The 21,182-nt window shown below is 36.9% G+C and overlaps 1 protein-coding gene across 8 annotated transcripts in view; it reads right to left on the minus strand.

Moving 5' to 3' along the window:
* Positions 1-291: 291 nt before the first annotated feature.
* Positions 292-21,182, minus strand: part of LOC126267419 (very low-density lipoprotein receptor) — a 568,113-nt gene continuing 547,222 nt past the window's right edge. For 4 of the 8 annotated variants that reach the window (XM_049972659.1, XM_049972660.1, XM_049972663.1 and 1 more), the window contains 11 exons: positions 12,832-13,061; positions 11,621-11,882; positions 11,098-11,349; positions 10,634-10,934; positions 9,244-9,462; positions 7,929-8,283; positions 7,595-7,793; positions 5,599-5,712; positions 3,586-3,716; positions 3,088-3,243; positions 292-1,815 (listed from right to left, as the gene is read on the minus strand). In XM_049972659.1, the coding sequence (XP_049828616.1) occupies positions 1,771-1,815; positions 3,088-3,243; positions 3,586-3,716; positions 5,599-5,712; positions 7,595-7,793; positions 7,929-8,283; positions 9,244-9,462; positions 10,634-10,934; positions 11,098-11,349; positions 11,621-11,882; positions 12,832-13,061 (2,264 nt within the window). In that variant the 3' untranslated portion in view covers positions 292-1,770. The remainder of the gene's footprint in view (positions 1,816-3,087; positions 3,244-3,585; positions 3,717-5,598; positions 5,713-7,594; positions 7,794-7,928; positions 8,284-9,243; positions 9,463-10,633; positions 10,935-11,097; positions 11,350-11,620; positions 11,883-12,831; positions 13,062-21,182) is intronic. The other 4 variants (XM_049972661.1, XM_049972662.1, XM_049972667.1 and 1 more) reach the window with 1 other exon arrangement.

The raw sequence follows: 21,182 nt of genomic DNA on the forward strand, positions 1-21,182 counted from the left end.
GAATCTGTTCTTAAGCATTCCTCTAAAATGCTTTTGCAAAAACTTCTAAAAATTAACTTGATAGCTATTTTCATGAATTTGCCATCATATTTCTCCTGTGTAATGCCAGTCATTGGAATGCTGTCAAATACTAACTACATTCCATGTGTAATAGAGACTTTTACAGCTTGTTAATTTAATCAGTTTGGTGTTTCATTTAAAAAAAGTAATTCCTCCAACGTTAATATTAATTTTCTTATCAGATAATTACAATGGCAAGGATTCACTGCAAAAATAATTTAGGATTGCCAATTTAAAAAGATGTTCACATTTTTCATTATATATTTACAATTGTACACACACTGAGGGAACGAAATGATAAAACTATGTGATGGTAATACAATAATGAGCAACAAACATGCAAATCTTACATTTGCTTAATATCCGAAGACTTAGGAATTACAGTAATCACAATGCTATCAAAGCACTTCATTAATACAATATAATTATCAAGACACTAAATCCTTACTAAAAGGCTTTGAGTCCGTTTCCCACTGATAACACATATTAAAGCTCATCATTACACAAATCATACCAGATTTATTTCTTTTTATAATATTTCAAAGAATATCTTTAAAAGGAATGGTAACTTTGGCACTTTAGATACTCCCAATAGCAAAATGGATAACATTAAAATTTTGTTATCGATTATGATTATATTTTGTACTTAATAACCATCATACTTCATAGTAGATGTATAGAACATGTGCCTGTTTAAAGAGACAGATCTAATATGAAATACACTGTTCTCTCATTTTCAATCTCACTGTAATAATTTAAGAAACAAAGGAACAATGAATGTAGTCAACTTTTTAACGAATAAACTTAACACACAATTTGTTAAAACTTTGGCAGAATTTCACATTTATTCTACATAGAACTGATGTTTTTATAAATGCTTACCTCCATTTGCTCAATAGAATTAATTGCAGGACACAAATCTGAAATTATGATCACTGTATTTACAAAACATTTAAATAGCTCTTTTTAAAATATTTTCGTTCTCGTTTCTTAATGACAAAGTTATATTTTTGTACAAATCCTTTACAGGCAATTAAATACATCAGTCATCCATGCAGTACGTAAATACAGCTTAGTTTAAAGACATTCTCACACATTCTCTCACACTATTATCGAAACCGAATGTGACACTTTCTGTAATGAAAGATTTCTACACCATTTACACAGTATGAAAGTATTTACACAGGAATATGATTTATACACATTTCAAAATATACAGGCTGATAATAAAATTAAATATTTACAGGAGTCTGGAAAATGGATACTTAGATGATACACACAGTAACAAAAAAAGGTAGCCTGAAAATAATTAGTTTTGGATACAACATACATTTTATGTTCATGTCCAGTATGCACCTCTAAAAGTTTCCATCTTCCTGTATATACACTTATTCACACTACATGCTTTATAGTAAACAGATCACAGAAATTTGGCACTGTCCCATTATTCACAATCCACTCAAATCCTCTTGCTCAACTAAAAAATTCTAGAAATGCGAGCTATCACTTGCTTGCACATGGTGTGCCACATTCATTTCAGAATGCACAGTTGCTTAACTTAATCCTGCCAACCACAGACAATGCTGCTGCAATCCCAACAACTTTATTTCTAGCCTTGACACCACCATGCACCATTCAACACACTCGTCCACAATGGCAGGAGAACATGCCTGGATAGTAGTCCGTTACTGAACTAACTTCAAAGCACAGTTATACATAATCATTTGTCCCAGGACTAGTCAGGGGCTCATGAGCCTGGAAAAAAAATAATAATTGTGATAAACTGAGTGTAATAATCTTCATTACACATGTTTTAGATAAATTTACCCTCTACTGTTCATTAAGTGACAAAATTTGTTTCTATGTGCAGCTGTCTCATGCATTGTCTGTGTCATACTTACCAGAGAATCATAAAGTCCTTGCTGTTAACAGCATTATGGGAGGCATGAAACAAGGGTCAAAGGCAGTAAAAAGCACTTAGATTTATATAGTAAAGTGACTTAATTAATAGTTGTGTGTCATGTCCAGTTTGCTTGGAATTGTAAATAAATACACCTGTCTTACAGAAAATCTGAATACATATCAAAAAATTTTAACATTTCCTTAAAATTAATGTCATATTTTATAATTATACTAATTGGGGTGCACAAATGTCACAGGAATAAAACAATAATTTGCTGTAATTGTTCTCAGCAGAAATTCACTCTCTCTCTCAACACACACACGCGCACACACAAACACACACACACACACACACACAGACACACACACACACACACACACACACACACACAGGTGTATTAATGGAAATGAAGATATTTCACGAGAAAAATGGGCGGAATTTAAGACTGTTCATGTGATGTATACCTTTTATGGCAACTAAGACAAAACATTACTGACAGCCAGATTTCTGCACTTCACAATTGTGAGCCTGCCCACCTCCTTGAGAACTTGAAATCGGAAACACTCATGCAGGTATTGAAATCTCTGCAATAGTTTCCTAAAGCCACATATTAATGACAGTGGATAAATTGAATGCCACAGTGTTACCTATTAACAAACTTCCACACATTATGGAGAACAAGCTTGTGCATAAAGTTCTTAACCAATTACTCGTTTATTTCAACAAAGAATTTGCAAAGAATTTTCCTATTGCCTCGTTTGAGTTCACAGTAAATCACAGTATTTTCCATTTGATTTTAAATTCTGTACCTTCATTTCTTTCATCAGTTATAATGGCAGAGACATGTGTATACTGTTTTACAGTTCTGACTGTCAAAAATGTTTCTTTCCATAATTTGTTACACTGGATTTTCATATTAATAAAGAACAAAAACGGTTGGCAAGGGCAGTCTTTCCAAGAAGAAAAAACAAAAATGATTCGTAGAAACAAAGTTGGATGTGCTTTTGACTTTTCAGTCTTTGTCAGAAGCAAATAATACACTCTTAAGAAAATATAGAACAGGAAATTCCTTAAACAGTGGAGAATTATCTAAGTATGCAGCTATCCATAGCAAGTGCCCTTACCTCTTCACCCACTGTTGCAGGATAGATCCTTTGTGGTTGATATTGATTTTTTTCCAGTGAGAACTGATCTTCAGTAGTTTTCCTGTATACTGGATTGTCGAAGTTCATACTGGTCACATTTCTGTGAAGATAATGCCGGTAAACTACCAGAGCCACCTGCAAAAACAAGATTTGAAAGACTGTGAAAAAATATTAATATAGGTGTTACATATGTTTAAATCCTTTTAACAACTGAGAAAACTTTGGAAAATCATGTTTTAGTTAATGCAGACATTTATCTTATTTAGATATTAGTGAATTTCAACAGTGATAAGCAAACAATTCTTGAGTACATATGTTTGGGAATCCAACTTGATTATAACAATGTGGATATCTATTACATTAGTATGCAATGTTGCAGCACAGATTGTTTTTCTCAGATAATATGTTAATGAAACTACACATTTTTTAGATAATTTTATTTTTATTAATACTTATTAATTTATAATTTCTACTTACTATAGCTGCCAATATTAGTATAACAGTCACAACTCCAATTACTATTCCTGCAACCATTCCACTGTCAGTATCCTCAATGGGAAATGCATCAGGTCCAGCTACTAATTTAGTGGTGCTCTCATTTGGACTTGCTGTAAAATAAAAGTCCTCACTTGAAGTTTAGAAGCAACATTAATACATTTTAATTAAAGGAAAACACAAACATCTGTTGAGGTTACCTGTTGAGTAACTCATTCTGTATCTACCACAAAACAATATAAAACAACAGTAGCTGGGTTGTGCCAGCTGTTCTATATTTAACTAGCTAAAAATTCACTACAGATGTCCAAGAAGAGTCGAATTAAGTGAAAGTCCTGAAGCTCTCAGTATATTGCACTGGACTTTAGTTATTAGTACTTATGAACCCAGAAGTTATTTTAAGTGCACACTAAAACAAGAAAGTCGTGCTAGTACTTGAGGTAGCACCTGTGATAAGAACATGCAGTATGTGTACTGTATAGAAAACTGATAAGCAAGATAAAAAGCTCAACAACATGTTACACTAGTAGTCACAACTCAGAGAATGTGTGGGGCTCCTTTAAGGTGGAAGGAGAAGTGACACACTGCTGAGTCAAGGTCACCAGATGCAATTACAAGCAGCCTTGTGCATTAGAGAATGAACATACCAATGTTGCACTTCAGGACTTTCAGAAAAATTTTTGGAGTAAAATCTGATAAATTAGTGTGACTGCAAAAATAATCCAGCACTTTTAATTGCCTATTCAATTTGAATCATATGTAATGAATTATCATATATGATCAAGAAATAAAAATTATTACTTAGTTATAATTTCATTAGTGATCTAATTACTATTTTCAGTCACTAGCTATTTATTTAATTGACAGAACACAAAGGAAACCAAACAATTTTATTACATAAAACATTTAAGCACACGCTTTTATGTTGTCACACTCTAAATTTGGGAAGTACACCCACCACCACAAAGTAGCACTACAAGAAGTATCCATGTTTTATTTTCATTTATTAACTTTAAGCATAGTAATTCTAATTTCTTCCGACTTCACAGATTTTATTTAGCTAGCTGTTTCACTGTGCTACATTACGCAAGAAAAGTATTTATCACAAGTGCATGGATAATATTTAAATGGGAGAAATTTAAAGGCTGTTATATTATTGCATTCTTAAAGTCCACTTTTGACCTGCCTTTTTCTGGAAGTTCAGTGTAAGAAAGTTAAGCTCAAGTCATTTGCGAATGCAGGGAGGAAGCTACCTTCTATGCAGAATGATAATGACAAGTAAGTGAGAGTGTGCGTATGACTATATAAAAAAATTATCTTTATTAGTCCACTTGTCCCAAATGCAGTGATCATACATGACACTCGGGCATTGGCAATTTCTCAGGAAACTTTTTTTCTATTTTACAACATTACTTGCAGACTGTCTCAATGAAATGTCGAACTTGAACCTCCCAGCCCTGAAAGTAATTTTTTTTTAAACATGCAAAAAGAAAAGAAAGAAGCATGCAAAGAAGCTGCATAAATGCAAATTAAGCTCAGACAATTGTAGATTATGTAAGCAATTTAAGAACAGGTGAACAAAATTTATTGGTGTTAAATAATACTGTACACATGCATTACACTCAAGCCATGGAAGATCCCTCAGACCCTTTTTGAATATTAATAGCAAGTGCACACAAGGAATACTGTTATGATTTTTCAGCTAAGACAAGGAACCGATCAAATGAAGTGACACACACACACACACACACACACACACACACACACACACACACACACACACACACACACACAAAACAGTTACTGAATGTGCCACACACAAAACTTTGAGATTGTGTTTTACTGCAGTTATAGCCAGTTTTCACGGAATGTCTATTATTTACTATTTGCGGAAAGTTAGACAAGATTTAACCACAACCAGAGTTTTAGGGCACTTCTTAATAATTCATACCACACAAGAGGGGGGGGCTGTGGTATGATGCACACTTTACTCACTCTGGGTATGTGAATGGGTTAATGTAGTTTGAGTGTTTTGAAACTGACTTGAACCCAAAGTATCACGGTAATCCCAGTCTGGTTCTTCAGTAGTAGTAGTGCTAGTAGTTGTAGCTGAAAATATTTCAAAACTTTTAGTAAAATAATTAAGTAATTTTTGATATGTTAAAATTATTTTCTTCTATGGCAGTAGTAACTTCGACAACAAGGGAAATTTTTCCAAGCAATAAATATATCTCTTAATACATGTCATTTTACAAAATATACTGAGAAAACTGAACTGCTTGTGACTATTTGTAGCCCCATTTCGTATGGTGCAATTTTTGTCAACATGGAAATAATTTTGCATGATGGGGTTTCCAGTATCCAAAACAAAGTCCTTATTCCTGTTGTTGAATTCAGAGCTGTAGTTATGGTAGGTTTCAGAAGGTTAAAGAAATCTTTAATCAAATTTTATCAGTATTTCTATAATTTGGAAAGTGATGCTATTGGATATAAATCAACAGAAGGATATCCCATACTTTTGGTGATGATAGTCAGTTGTTTAACAAACTAAACAACCTGTCTGGACTTAAATGGTTGTCACATCATACAGATTTGTTGAATACTTGAAGCAATGTGATGCAATTAAGATCATTCTTAATGAAATGTCAAATGATGATGGTTGTTAACACAAATTGCTGACCTATTCTAGACTACCTGTCGTATCCAAAAATTCTAGAATTTCTTTCCTCTTCCCATAACCACGTAAACTGATAAAATGTTGCTAGAACAGGTCAGAAATCGCTTATTGCTTTTTTTTTTTTTTGTTTTTTTTTTGTTTTTGCAGTGTCGGCTATGGGCTAACATAAAACATAAATGACGAAATTGCAACACATGGAGTACCTGTAACACTACTACTGCCTTTTCTCGTATACACAATAATCATCTTCATGTTAATTGCTGTACCATCACACAGTTGTAATGGTAGTAGTATCACAACTACATCATCATTAGACTAGTAATTTTGCAATAAAATAACTTAAATATAATGAAAACAATAAATAATTACTGGATTCATGCAAATTATACAAAATCATGCAAAAGACATGTGCATACAAGCTGTATGTAATAATACATCTCACAGAATTACATTAGACAATGGACAGAAAATCCTACAGCAGCCTGTAAAATAAACTGTAGATTTAAATCTTACACATCACTAAAAATGGCATGCATTACGAGTGCAAAACTGTAGAAGAAGTACAAATTAAACGCCATGTGCCATTGCACTAACAACATTGCTACAGAATTCCCATAATTCTCCCCTTCCTTTTGTAGGGCTTTGGCTATAATTCTTAATGAATAGGTAATTCCAGTGAATGTCCCAGTTGAAAGCACCATATTGTTAAACAACAAGACATAAACGAAGCTGTTGTTAGTTGTATGTGATACATTTAAGTTATTATATAACACCCAGTGATTCCAATTTCCATATCTCCTTCAGTTACAGATGCTGCTAAAAATTTGCAAGATGTAATCATCATGAATTGGTTAAACCAACAGACTTCCCTATCTAACAAATCTGCAATTTTGATTTGTAAGCATCCATTAAGAAAGAACAAGATTTGCTTCTCCCAAGCATTTCATGTCAGATATATGTCATCAGTTTACCATCCTGTACAAATAAATCACTACTTATGTGCATGGAAAGCAGTCACCATTAATTCATCTGGCATCACAGCATTTTTGCCTGACACTGGGTATTTTTTCATTATAAGGAACTGATCTCTCATTTGTATGCTCTAAACCTTCAAAGTAAGGTTTATCTGATACACATTTTTATTGCATTAGACAAATTATAGGTTGTGTCTTTTGATACTATCAGAAGTTGGATAGGTCAGGTAGAGACCCTAGCAAATATGTGAACCTAGTAAAATCAAATTCCTCTTTGTCTACATGGTCATACATGTTTATATTCCACTTCATGCTTTCTGTCAGTATAATGTAGACTTACCAGCCTCAGCACACATCAAACCATCCTGCATTAACTGCAGGCCGTCAGGACATGCACAAGAAATTTTTGGTGAATGTGCATTTATCTGAGCTGCCGGGAGGCAAAGATGAGAGCAGTGGCCATTAACTGCTTGGCAATGATTTTCACCGTCAGGTTGCCGATATGGGTGATACACATGGATTACCATTGGGTTTTGGAGCTGTGAAGTTAAGACAATTTGTGTGATAAATTAACAACAACAACAAAAAGCAAAGACATTTCATAAAACACATACATTATATTATTGAGTTTCTATGAGCTTATTCAGCCATAACCTCAAACAGGAAGTATTTACCATGTGTGTTGCTGTAATTGCAGAAACATCTTTCCCAGTGAATTTATTTGCCTTGTAAACTGCCTGCTTGTCCCAGTCAGTCCAGTACACCCAGTCCTCAAATGTTGTCACTGAGAATGGGTGCTGAAGATGCTCCGGTGAGTACAAAATAACTCTCCGACCACTTCCATCATAGTTGCAAGAAGATATAACATTTAGCTTGGCATCAACCCAGTAGACTCTTTTCTTTACAAGGTCAAGGGTTAAGCCGTTGGGCCATTTCACTTCATAAGATACTATTGTCTGGCGGTGGGCACCATCCATACCCGCCCGTTCAATCTTTGGGTTTGTACCCCAGTCAGTCCAGTACATCCACCTATTAGAATCATACAATTAGTTTTGCGAGTATACTGAACAGTATGAAAACTTTAGAAAGAGATATACAGATTGAAAGAGAGATCCATGGAACAAGAAATTCACAGAACTTTTGAAAGTGAGGTATATTTTGTTAATTTACTACCAGTCACCCTGGGAGCTCTTAATCTTATGTCTCCAGAATATGCAGAGATCGGTAGCTGTTCTAATATTGCCATCACAGTGCCCTATGGAGATATTTTTCGAATTTCATCACTAAGCTGACGAAGAAGAAACTTTGACAGAATATCTTTTAAAGGGAAATGTGTCTGTTTATCAACACTGTGTTTGACAGTTTGTACAATTCTGTAGTTATCATCTTGATTTTAAGTGTAGCCCACGAAGTAAGTTAATTTACTAAACCACAATGCTATATTTTACAAAGAAATGTATTTCCCAAGTTTCAGGGTTATTCTTTTGTCAATTTCAAAACTGATTCATTGATGAAGAGCTTTTGTTTCAAACATCCCTTTCCAGGTGTGTGTCTGCAAGTAATTAAGCAACATTTATTTGTGCATCTCCTATGGCAAACGGCAATCTCTAGTAATAAAGCTTTCCAAAAATTTAGTGTTTGGTGACAAGTGTAACCTTATTAATGCAGAAGGACATCACAAACTATAAAAAATAAAGAAAAAAAGGGAGGCGGAGAACTAAGGTTTATTGGTCTTTTGACAATTAGATAATTAGAGATGCAGCAAAACTCAGACTGAGGAAGGAAATTAGCTGCATCTTTTTCAGATGAACTGCCACAGTATTAATTTTAAGTAATTTTGGGAAGCCATGGAAAATCAGAGACCAGGATTTGAAACACAGCTCTTAGAAGACAAGGTCTACTGTGCTGCCTCACTTGGTATGAACAACAAAATTTATATGACTAAGTCTCTTCAAGAGATATACTGTAAACTGGTTTATTTTTACTTACCCATCCAAGGGATTTACAGCAATAGCTCTAGGTTCCTCCAGCTCATCTTTTATTAGAATTTTACGCATATTTCCTTCAAAATTTGCCAACTCTATAGTATTTTTCCCAGTGTCAGTCCAATAAATGTGATTGTAAATCCAATCCACTGCCAGACCGTCAGATGTTGTTAACTGATCTTTTATTACGACAGTCCGCTCACTTCCTTCATCAATAGGTGCCCTGAAAAGTAATATAGTACTAATATTACATTACTGCAAATATTTAACATATGCCCCAAAAAAAAAATTAAAGCACGCTCATTACCCACAAAGAAGACATTATAGGACAGAATCGCTGGTCATATTACCTTCAGTTGAAACATTCTGTACTTCTCTGATGGATACACATGGAAGTAAAAGTGATGTACTATCCTAGGTTTCAGAACTAATAGTTGTTTTCTTAGGGAGGAAAGAGGTATAGGTTGGGGAAGGTTAAAAAGGAAGGTCCTACCCTTGACCTCATTTCACGTGCATCTATCTCATCATGGGGTCTCAGGGGCCTGACCTTCCTTTTCAACCTTCCCTAATCAACCTCTCTCTCCAACCAAGCAAAGATCTACAGTAGTACCATAAGCTCCCAGCAGTTCTGTCGCATAATTTATTGGTTTTTCCCAAATGAATTTTCCTTTGATTTAAATCTACTGCTTTAAAAAATTTATAGCTGTCTGTGGTCTATTACGTTATCACACACTAAATGGAGACTGTGTGATATGCAGTATGTGCATCTACTTGTAGACATCTAGGCATCCAGTCTTAATTTTTGGCAATAAGGATACTGTAAGTAAAACAATTTAGGTAATGAACAAGAAGTTAAGTTGGTAAGTTGCGCTTTCCTTTTGTTAGCCTTGTAAGCTTATTCCTTGGAATAAAATTTCATTTTGTGTGGGATTTTGGACTGTTTTATTTAAAGATCTTCCTCACTATCAACAACATTATACTGCTCTTAGCACTTTTTCAAAACCACGTGTCTGCAAGGCAACAGTTTTACTTCATTATGTACTTTCTTGTCTATCATAGAAACAAAGTTTCCATCATCTCCACAAGCCTTAAACAGTAGTTTTCTCTCTCCATTTCTTATGCTCCATTTTGTATTGGCTTAGACTTATCACTGTCATTTTTACTCTGAACTCAGTGTTAAGATCAAAATCATCAACAGGGAATCAGTTTTGCTTTTGTACACTAAACCATAATGTATCAAGTTACACAAAATACAATACAATAAGTTTAAAAACAAATCGAGATGCTTAATTCAAGTAATATAAATAAAAGTTACAAGAATCAAGAAAACGTTATCTAGCTAGTGGTTATGTTGAACCCTTAACATAACAGTAAGATTCAGCTGCAGAACTTACTTGTAAATCTTTTGGTCGCTTACATCACTCCAGAATATCATCCCTGTCCGGAACACAAAATCCAGTGCAGTGGCACTTTTTGTGTCATTAACAATTGCTGTCATCTCATGATGGTCCAATGATATTTTCCTAATATCGTGGCGACGAGCAAACAGCAGCGATGCATGACCTTCCATCGCTTTACATCTTGTTGGATCTCTTGGATCTCTTAAATAACCCTCAACGCATTGACATTTGAAAGTTCCTTTCTCGTTTATACATTCTTGTGAACATGCCCCTGGTATCTCACATTCATTTACATCTGAAAGATAATTATAAATTTAAACAGGGAGAAAATTCAAAGTGTATACCACATCCTTGTGGGAGAAAAAAATTGCAAAACTAATTATTGTAGCCATGGATTCCTTTTGAATTTGTGTAATTTTCCAATTAATTTAGTTTAATATTATTGAAGTAATACATACCATCACAAGTATGATTATCAACAAGCTTGAACCCTGGAAGACAGTCACAGTAGTAACCAGCAGGCGTATCAACACACTTCTGTGAGCAGCCACCATTATTTACAGCACATTCATTCTTGCCACATTTTTCTTGAGGTTCATCTTCCCAGTTTGGACAGTCGGGCTTCTTATCACACACAGACGATAAAGGTATGCACATACCGCCTCCACATTCAAACTCCGTCTTTGGATCACACTTTGGCACAGGTGATGCTTTAAGGAGAGATGCAAATAATGTATGTAAGTATCTAGACAAAATAATAAAACTGCTGCCAACATGTAGACCAGAAACTTGGGAAACTATGGCAATAAATTACATTTACAACTACCCAGAAACAAATTATCTGTAAATCCCACCATAATGTGAATTGACTTTAATATTCTCTCTTCCCTAATGCACAACTTTCGTATATTAAACTAAGTACTGATAATACGCCTACACACAATATACACAAGTGAGTCATGCTGCTCATGAAGTACTCACTGCAGTTCTCCTCATCACTTCCATCACTGCACTCTGCATGACCTGAACAGTGCAAATGTCCTGGGATGCAGATACGATTGCGGCACTGAAATTGATCTGGCCTGCACGTCATGTTATGACAACGTGACACATCCTCATCGCTGCCATCTGGGCAGTCTCTGTCTCCATCACACACCCAAGACTGATGGATACAGGTCATTCGATCAAGGCACTCAAATTCACGAGGTAAGCAGTGTGAGATGGGGCCAGTTGACGTGCAACCCTGTTTGAGTATTAAGAAATATTACTATATGAACTCTAAAAATCCTATATTTCTTATTTTTTTATCTTTATCATTAACATATAAACAGATCATGAAATAATTTTAATATAAAATTATGCTTAATTATTAATGTTGTATTACATAAAGTACAATCTCTTTGGAATTACAGAGGAGGAGCAGTGACTTTTAAAGCAACTACTTGCCTCCTAATACTCATATACATATATACAGTAATCTAGAAGTTATTTCCATATCCATGAGTTTGAGTAAGTTACCAGCAGAAAGAAAATGATGTTAATAAACTTTACTAATGTCACACTGCTGCCTTGTTTCACATCCCAGAAGGCTTTATGATGGGATTTATGAAACACAATATGCGAGTGAATGCATGAACAAGTGAAGAACAGTAACAGCAAAGTTATAACTTAGCATTTTAGTCACTATGGCCCCAGAAATATATATAGATGATTCACTGACAAAGTTTGTCATTGTATCAAAGGAACAGTTTTAAAATATGTATTGGGCAAGCAAAATTTAACATTTTGTTAGGCATATTTCATTGTAATGAAAGGACTGGGTTGAAAGTATGAACTGGAATATTACGGTGCAGTGTAAGTTCTGCAGTAAAAGTAATGTAATTGATAATTTTGTTATAATGGCAGTGTGCAACCATGAAAATTGAGTGTGGCTTGTTTGGGTATTTCTTGTTACCTATACAGGGGCTCTGAAGTTCTATCACTCATTAAATTTTCACTGGCATCTTGGAAAACCATTTCCTGAAACCATGTAAACGTTTGAGAGGTCCTGTCATCTAACCTCTGAACATAAAGAAATAACTTAACTTCAAATGTAATTTGTGCCTCTTTACAAAATGAGGTTCATTTTATCTGGGTAGTTACAATAGAGAAAGAGTAACAAAGTGATGTATATGTTACTAAAGAAGATATACCTGTTCATCGGAGCCATCTTGGCAGTCAAGATCACCATCACACTGCCACCTGGCGGTAATACACATGTTGTTATCAGAGCAATTGAATTCTGTCTCTGGAGCGCAGGTTGTTTTTGGACAGTCCTTTTCATCTGATCCGTCTCCACAATCATCATCTCTATCACAGACCCACCGTTGTTGAATGCACTTTGAGTTTCCACATGTAAACTCATCTGATCGACAAGTTTCATCTGAAAAGCAGTAATAATTTTCTTGGAATTTAGTTTAAATATGTGCCTACAGATTTTGAAATGAACTCACAAAACTGCTGACTTCTTTTTCTTTTTTTATATTTAACAGTTTTTTCAAATATCTATGAAGTGTCTATTTTAGTGTTTGCATTTCTGGTGCTTATCTGGCATACATTGATATAAGCCCCTAATTCACACAGACTCTACAGAACAAGAAGTGAGACAGTTTCGTTAACAGTTCAAATGTTAAAATAAGTACTATGTGAATCTGAGTTCATGCTCTTTGATTATATCAAATTTAATACTTGACTATGTTCCTCAATGTATATAAGCATATTCTCCAAGAAGAGGTACAGATCAAATGCAATGCATTTAAGTTCAAAGTGCTTACACATTTCTCACTACGGAAGCAATCTAGAGCAGAGTACTAAAAGAATATTAAAATTACAAAACTTGCAGCTATCATAAACATACCTGCTATACTAGCATGTGTGTCAATTTTGGTGCTGGAAGCTGTCGAAATGCATGTTTACTTACTTGAGTGATGAACCAGAATTATGAAGTCATTTGTTAGTGGCTTAACAGGAAATGTATTGCCCAGTCTGTCCAAAGTTAAGCTGCAAATCCCTTTTGTAAAACAGTGTCAACAATTAACCAAACTTCAGTTTTTAACTCTTCTACATTACATTTTTGCCCTTTTGGAAAGGTGCATTACAGAATTTGAACACCATTTGCCCATTAACAAGACTGATTCTGTTTTATTGTTGAACTCCAGCTATTCTGACATACCTATGGAAACCACATACCCATGTTCAAAACTGAATAAGTTTATTACCTTGCATGCAAACTTAGCTGGTTAGTATCAGAATTGTGACAAAGCCAATAGTCACATACAAAATTAGCCATTATGTAATGATTCCAAAGCTCTCTTTCCTAATCAAAGCTGGATTTTTTTTGTGTGTTTTTCAATACTCATCTGATGTTCTAACAGCCACATCACTGAAAACAACATTGTGAGCAATTATTCCTAGGGAGTTATTAATCATGTGCATACTTGTTACCTTCACCTAGTACTAAATATGTATGTATGTTGGTTTGCAAAATGCATATCCCTACCTCATTTATTCCATTCAGTAGAATACTGATACTAATGAAGACACATTCTAGCTGTGCATTCTGTGTGTTGATGTATTAGATGTATTTTTTCTATTATAAAGTATGAAATAAGGATTTTTCAGCATGTGTGCCTTCTCAGTCAATGGAAGCAATTTTACATACAGTCAAGCAAAAATCCATCCAAGTAGGGCAAGATGTCCTAGTTTTTGAGATTAGTTATGAACAATTAATTGCATCTGCTTTTGCTCAGCTGGTGGGAGCTGATTTCATATTATTTCCACATTTCCTCAGTTCTAACCGGAAGTGCTTATGAAGATACAATTAATTACCAATGAGCTGTCCTATTTGGATGGATTTTCCATCCATTTTGAGTCACTGAAAAAGCTATTATGATTAGATTTATTTTACCACCAGTAATGAGGCGATATTTCAGAATCATGCTATGTTAATAACTTACGGATTTCCCTCACTCTACCTGTAACTGGAACAGGAAAGGAAAGGAAAGGAAAGGAAAGGAAAGGAAAGGAAAGGAAAGGAAAGGAAAGGAAAGGAAAGGAAAGGAAAGGAAAGGAAAGGAAAGGAAAGGAAAGGAGAAGACTAGTTGCAGTACCCTCCGCCATGCACCATACGGTGGCTCGCAGAGAATGTATGTAGATGTAGATGTAGATGTCAGTTCTTTCACACACTAATGAATGTACTCAACATTCGCCTGACATAAATGTGCAGATGCCAATTATCAGCAACCTCCTTTTACTCTGTGGAATGAATCATGCTGTAGCTAGAGTGAAATGTTTAATGCATATTCTGTTTCTCATACAGTTCAAGTTGCAATTTGTAGTGAAGTAAACTCACAACAAAAGAGGTGTATGATCTGTTAATCAGTCAAAATATATTAGCTAGTCAGTATTTTTCGATTACCCTTGGTAGCCCCTCTCTCTTTTTTTTAATGGTTCAAACGGCTCTGAGCACTATGGGACTTAACATCTGAGGTCATCAGTCCCCTAGAACTTATAACTACTTGAACCTAACTAACCGAAGGACATAACAGACATCCATGCCCCGAGGCAGGATTCGAACCTGCGACCATAGCAGTCGTGCGGTTCCAGACTGATGCGTCTAGAACCGTTCGGCTGGCTAAGGTAGCCTATTCAAGTACAAATGAAGACCTGGGGGAGGGGTCTGACGGGTTGTCGTCGTCGTCCACCACCACCACCACCACCACCACCACCACCACCACCACCACCACCACCACCACCACCCCCCCTCCCCCCCATGAATATTACATTCCGTCACATCCATTTTAATTTACTTCTTCCGTGAGCGTTTTAATCTAACAATAATAGTTTATTAACATCACTACTTAGGTTACTACACGGGAGAAACATTTTAAAAGTATTAGTCTGAAAATTTGAGTGGTACATGTGTCAAGCACTTTATTTATGAACAGTAGTAGCAACAATCTATCGCAGCCTTCACATCGGAAATTTGCACGCTACAAATTATCAGTATTTCACCAAGCACTAATATTGTGAACTTAGATCGATTAACTATGGCTACGCGAACGGGTAACTGAAAAGGAACGCTGGTTCCTTCAGACGTTCCCGCTTCCGGTCGGGAAAGGTAGTCTTTGTCATTTTTGCGTCGTGGGGGGGTCTTTCCGTGTCTGTCTGGTTTTACTCAGCTCCCTGTTCTCTGTCGCTTCTACCTGCGGTCTTGTCAAATGTGTTGTTGACAGCTTGTGAATAGTTGGAATGTTTTCTGTTGCCGATCAGGCGGCAAGCTTTCAGACGAGAAAGCTGAATAGCATCCTACATTAAACCTAATTCCTAATTACTAGAACTTGAGATTTTCGAGACCTAATGTCATGCTACTTTATTTTCAGATAGTCACGTGCCGGAAGCGCTATGAATGGTATGTTTGTACTGCTAGTCCTCGTAAAACCAATTAGAGCGTATTGTACTGCTATCCCCACTCCCTCAATGGTTTCGCCTCTTGAATTTAAACAGAGAACAGTGTGTTCAGTGCTCAGTGTTAAAGACTCATCCGACTGGCGAAAACTCCTGTCAGCCAGCGGTTCACTGTTCATACCTGTAAATATCGATGGACCACTTGGAAGATGCTGTTTCGCTCCTCTATGATACATTATGTAAGATTTAACTGTGTGGTCCTCTCTGGGAATGGAACGGATAATAGCTGTTGGTGCATTCTATTTTTCCACTTTTTTGCGATACTTACAGGAAGGGATCTAGGTCGAATGAGTGTGATGCAAGGAGTAACAGCTCAGTTTGACAAGAATTTTGGGGAGGTGGTTAAACCTTTTTTTGTGGTATTCCTGAGCCATTCTTGACGACCTTCTGAAACTAGAGCGGTCGGAAAGGGATTTGAAGCACGCTGTTGTTCAGTAACAATCTGGCTCTACTACAGCGTCCTGTCTTCGGTGGGAGAATAAAGAGTTAGCTATACCTCTGTCGCGTAAATTTTTCTGTCAATCTAAGCAGATACAAGAAGAATGGTCGATGGTGCCAGTAAAGAACTAGGAACCAATACCTCTTTCTCCTTGTTTTCAAAATTCCATAGACACTTTTCTCACTGCACTAGCACACTTGGTAAAGTGAACAGCGCTAAGTGGGTTCGAGTCCTCGTTAAAAGCTCAGTTTCAATCAGACACTAAATTTCCACATCAGTTGCAGACTGGAAATGCCAGTCTGATCTACAAACAGCTACTTAATTTCACACAGAAAATCGAAACCACGCTCTGGCTGATAGCGTGTGACACTTCTGTCTATTGATCACCTGAGAACGGACAGATGGTTCATGCTGTAGATAAGAGAGTACAACAGCATATTCATTAGAGAGGCAGGGTGTACAGCTAGTACACAGTTAACTAGACTACGTATGTATATACTACTTCGCAAACCATTGCACAGTGCATGGAGGAGTGTACATAGTACCGATGTTACCGATGTATTTCCTGCATTTCATCCGATGGAAGAACTACTGTTTATATGGCCCTGAACGTTCCATAATCTTTCTAATTATGACATCTAGCGTGAGATACACGATGGTGGCAGCATGGTGGTTCCACAGTTTTCTTGGAATATAGCTTCTATAAATTTACCCAACGAGGTTTCGTGGGAATTACGTCTCCTTTCTTCTAAGAATTTCTTCGGGGGTCAAATACTGAAACAAAATTCTTGATTTGGTCGCGTTAGTGTGTTTGTATGCTATTTCCTTTAAAGGTGCATTTTAATTTTCCAGAACCCTTCCAGCAAAAAATCTAACATCTAATACTGGTTTTATGTGCTCAAGATGTTCGTCACAATTCTTGTAATAAGCTACTATCGGATTCTCTCTCCTTGTTGTTGACATATGAGGTGTAATAAAAAAAGTAACGGGAATGTGTGTTTTTCTTAAAGGTTCTTATTTATTCATCAACATCAACTATGTCCCCTTCAAAGTAATCACCTCCTCAGATATAACACTATTGTACCAGTGCTTTTTCCAATCTTGAAAGCACTTCTGGAACTCACTTCTCGTTCTCAGTGTTCAGTTCCTTCAGTATACTGTGTCAGTATTAAATAGTGGCAAAACGACCTTTCATGATTCTCTTCAGCCTCGGGAACAGAAAGAAGCCACAGGGGGCTACGTCCAGCGAATGCAGCGGCCGAAGGAAAATAACGGTTTTGATTTTGCCTTAAAAAAAAAAATCACGAACAAGCGTTGAGGTATGGCCGCATGCATTTTCCACGAGTGGTTTTGCCACAGTTCGGTCGTTTTCTTCGGTTCGTTTCACGCAAACAGCACTTAACTTCCAGGTAGTATTCCTTATTAACCGTACGGCTGTAAGGCAGGAACGCATGATGCAATGTCCCATTTTAATCGAAGAAAACAGCGAGAAGAACCTTCTCATGTGATCGAACTTCTCGATTTTTTTTCGGTCTTGGCTCTTCAGGCAGTTTTCATTGGGACGATTGGGCATTGGTCTCAAAGTCATGCAACTGTACCCATGTTTCGTCGCCTTTTATAACCTCATCTGGAAATTTTGGATCGTTGACTTCATTCAGCAGTTCCTGAATGATGTCTAAGCCACGTCGTTTTCGGTTGAAATTCAACGATTTTGGAACCAACTTTACTGCTACACGTTTCACGCCGAAGAAATTGCTTGGTATCAGTCAAAGAGTATGGCGACATCGTCAGCAACTTCTCTAATCGTGATTCGGAGATTTTCCAGGACCATTTTTTTACTTCTCCCACACTGTCGTCAGTAATTGATGCGATAGGGCGCGTCCATGGTGGTCGTCGTCTTCAACGTCATCTCGACTTTCTTTGAAACGTTTATACCGCGTGAAACCTCTTGTCTTACTAAGATTCGCCAGAAACTACAGTCAACTTTTCGAATGTGGCACTGCACTTTATTCCATTTTTTCAAGTAAAATTTAATGCAGATTCTGTGATCCATCTTTTTCGAAAGTAAAAATTCGCCCAGTACTCGAAACCAAGCATAACGTTTCCGACTACTAACTATACACTAAATATTCAAAACAGATGAAAACGTCAACATATATTAGGAACATGTGCACCGAAAAGATAAAAAAATTTAAAACTGATGTATAAAACCGGCGAAATTAAAAAATTCCCCTTACTTTTTTATCACATCTCGCATGTTATATTCATCCACATTTGAAGAGAGCTGATATGTTACACTAAGTGGAAATTTTTTCCAAGTCACTCTACAATTCCTTATCACCGTCCACAGATGATACTTCACTGTACACCAAGGTATAATCAGCAGTGCTGCTAATCATCTTCGATAAATCCTTAATGTAAACTGCAAACAGTGGAGATGACGCCGTCCTTTATAGTGTATAGACCGCGTTCTATTAGTCAAATATTCCTCGTCCAAATTACGTATTTGTGAAGATATTCTGTATCTTGATTAATAGTCTAAAGTGTGCCGCAGTGTGGAAAGCCTTATGAAAATCTAGTTAGACATAACGTACCTTTTCACCTGCATCTGTTGTTTGCTAGATGTATGAATAAAGCAATACGTTAACTGAATTTTCAATAGACGCTGAACCTAAGAACTACAGGGCGATTCTGTGATGATGATACAACCTTTCGCGGATGATGGAGAAGAGCAAATGTACCAATTTGAGGTAAGGGACCTCAGTCCGAAAACGACCGAGTCGAAGGATATATGCGTTAATCGTCTCAAGTCCTGCCTCAGCCTCGTCCAGCCCTGAAACTAGGGCCTTAAACTTCCAAAATCTGATACGTAGAGAACTGCCGCTGAACAGTGGCCAATGCCCACAGTTTCTCCTGTTGATGGACTAGTAATGGTGCACGTAACTTTATGTCAGAGACTGAAAATCTGATATCTACGATACAGGAATAAGGAATTCCACCTACCTACACAAATCTCACAAGCTGCTACATTTGCAACAGCTGTTCAAAATAACGTCGCTCAGTGGCATAGCATCGCCACACGAATTTCTGTCGTAGGTACCCGATCTATTATCTCCAGTGTCGTTTGAATAGTGTCGCAGGCAGCGAGAATTTTTTTCAGATCCTCTGCAGTCTCCACAGGCGTCTCAAAAGCGACTTTTCACATGGCCTCCACAAGAAGAAATCAAGTGGGGTGAAATCAAGTTGCTGGCCTCTAAACAGGACCACCTCCATCTATTCGCTCTTCAGGGAATGCCTGATGTAGATCACGAAGCCTCAATCCAAAGTGAGGTGGGCTCCATGATATTGGAACCGCATCCGTCGAAGAATAACTAGTGGTCGTCGATGTTGTATACTCTACAAACTTACCAACAACGGTACTGGTACACGCATTCCACTGCCACAGTTATCACTGCGATTTTCGCTGATAACTTCCGACACCATCGCTTGCAGACAAGTGTTCCTTGTTTCAGCGCTATACATTTTCCCTCCTCCATCATCCCTGAAAGTTTATAACATCGTTAGGGAATTATCCTGTATATTAAACAGGTAAGCGTTTCCAATTTAATAGAGCAACCTGTGTTTCGCGGAAGTGATTTTTTTCCTGAATCTGTGTTGATTGATTGAGAAAAGCTTGTTTTCCTCCAGGAGAGTCAATGTTTGAGCTAGGAATAAATAATAAGGGTATTGCAAGAAACGGACGTCAGCGATAATGGTCTGTATAATTCTGTGCATCCGACATTTCACCCTATTTTTGCAAACTCCGGCTATCACAGTTAAGTACAGCATAGCCCTCTAGTGATGTAAGTAGTAGGGCTATATGTATAATTCCACGCAACAGTCAGAGGAAACTAAATTACAGCATATCGTCTCATAGTTCATGCTGCGCGCCACAGATGATACGAAGTCTGATTTTCCAGCCTGGTTGAGTTGCGTACGAGAAGCAACCTGATGTGACTTTTCCTCCCTCCTTTCTTTCTTATAACTTTTTTTTATGAAGTGCTCCCTGGTCGTAATTGGGCGTCGCTTGGCGTAGCGCGGCATGCAGGGGTCAACCGGTGAAGCAGCGCCAGGTATTGACGGCAGCGAGGCAGGACCAGCCAGGCTAATTTTAGAGACGGCGGGGAGGCTGCAGCAGGAGCAGCCACCACTACTACTACCGGTGTCCTGTACAGACAATCTACTGCAGCTATGCGGCCCCGACCGCACACTCACATTTACGTAACTTCGGCGCTTGTCTGCCACAAATCACTCACAAACTACATTTGCTTAACAGAAGTTTAACAATAACCTTCAGCTATTATTCGTTTACACAAATTTTTAAACTACTTCTGTACATATAGCGGATTTGTATTCAATAATTCTCCAACTGGTAGTATCAGTGGAAACAATGTGTTACGGAGAATTACAATTTATCAGTGCATGAAAAATTTGTTCACCATGATGTACCGGGATCATCATAGATAGTTTATTTATTTATCTGTTTACTGACGTATAGCAGAAATACTTTTGATCTTGAATAGCTTTTTGTTACTTATTGGAGCACACATCTCCCGTAAA

Source organism: Schistocerca gregaria, chromosome 4, assembly GCF_023897955.1.
Source record: "Schistocerca gregaria isolate iqSchGreg1 chromosome 4, iqSchGreg1.2, whole genome shotgun sequence".
Classification (NCBI taxonomy): domain Eukaryota; kingdom Metazoa; phylum Arthropoda; class Insecta; order Orthoptera; family Acrididae; genus Schistocerca; species Schistocerca gregaria.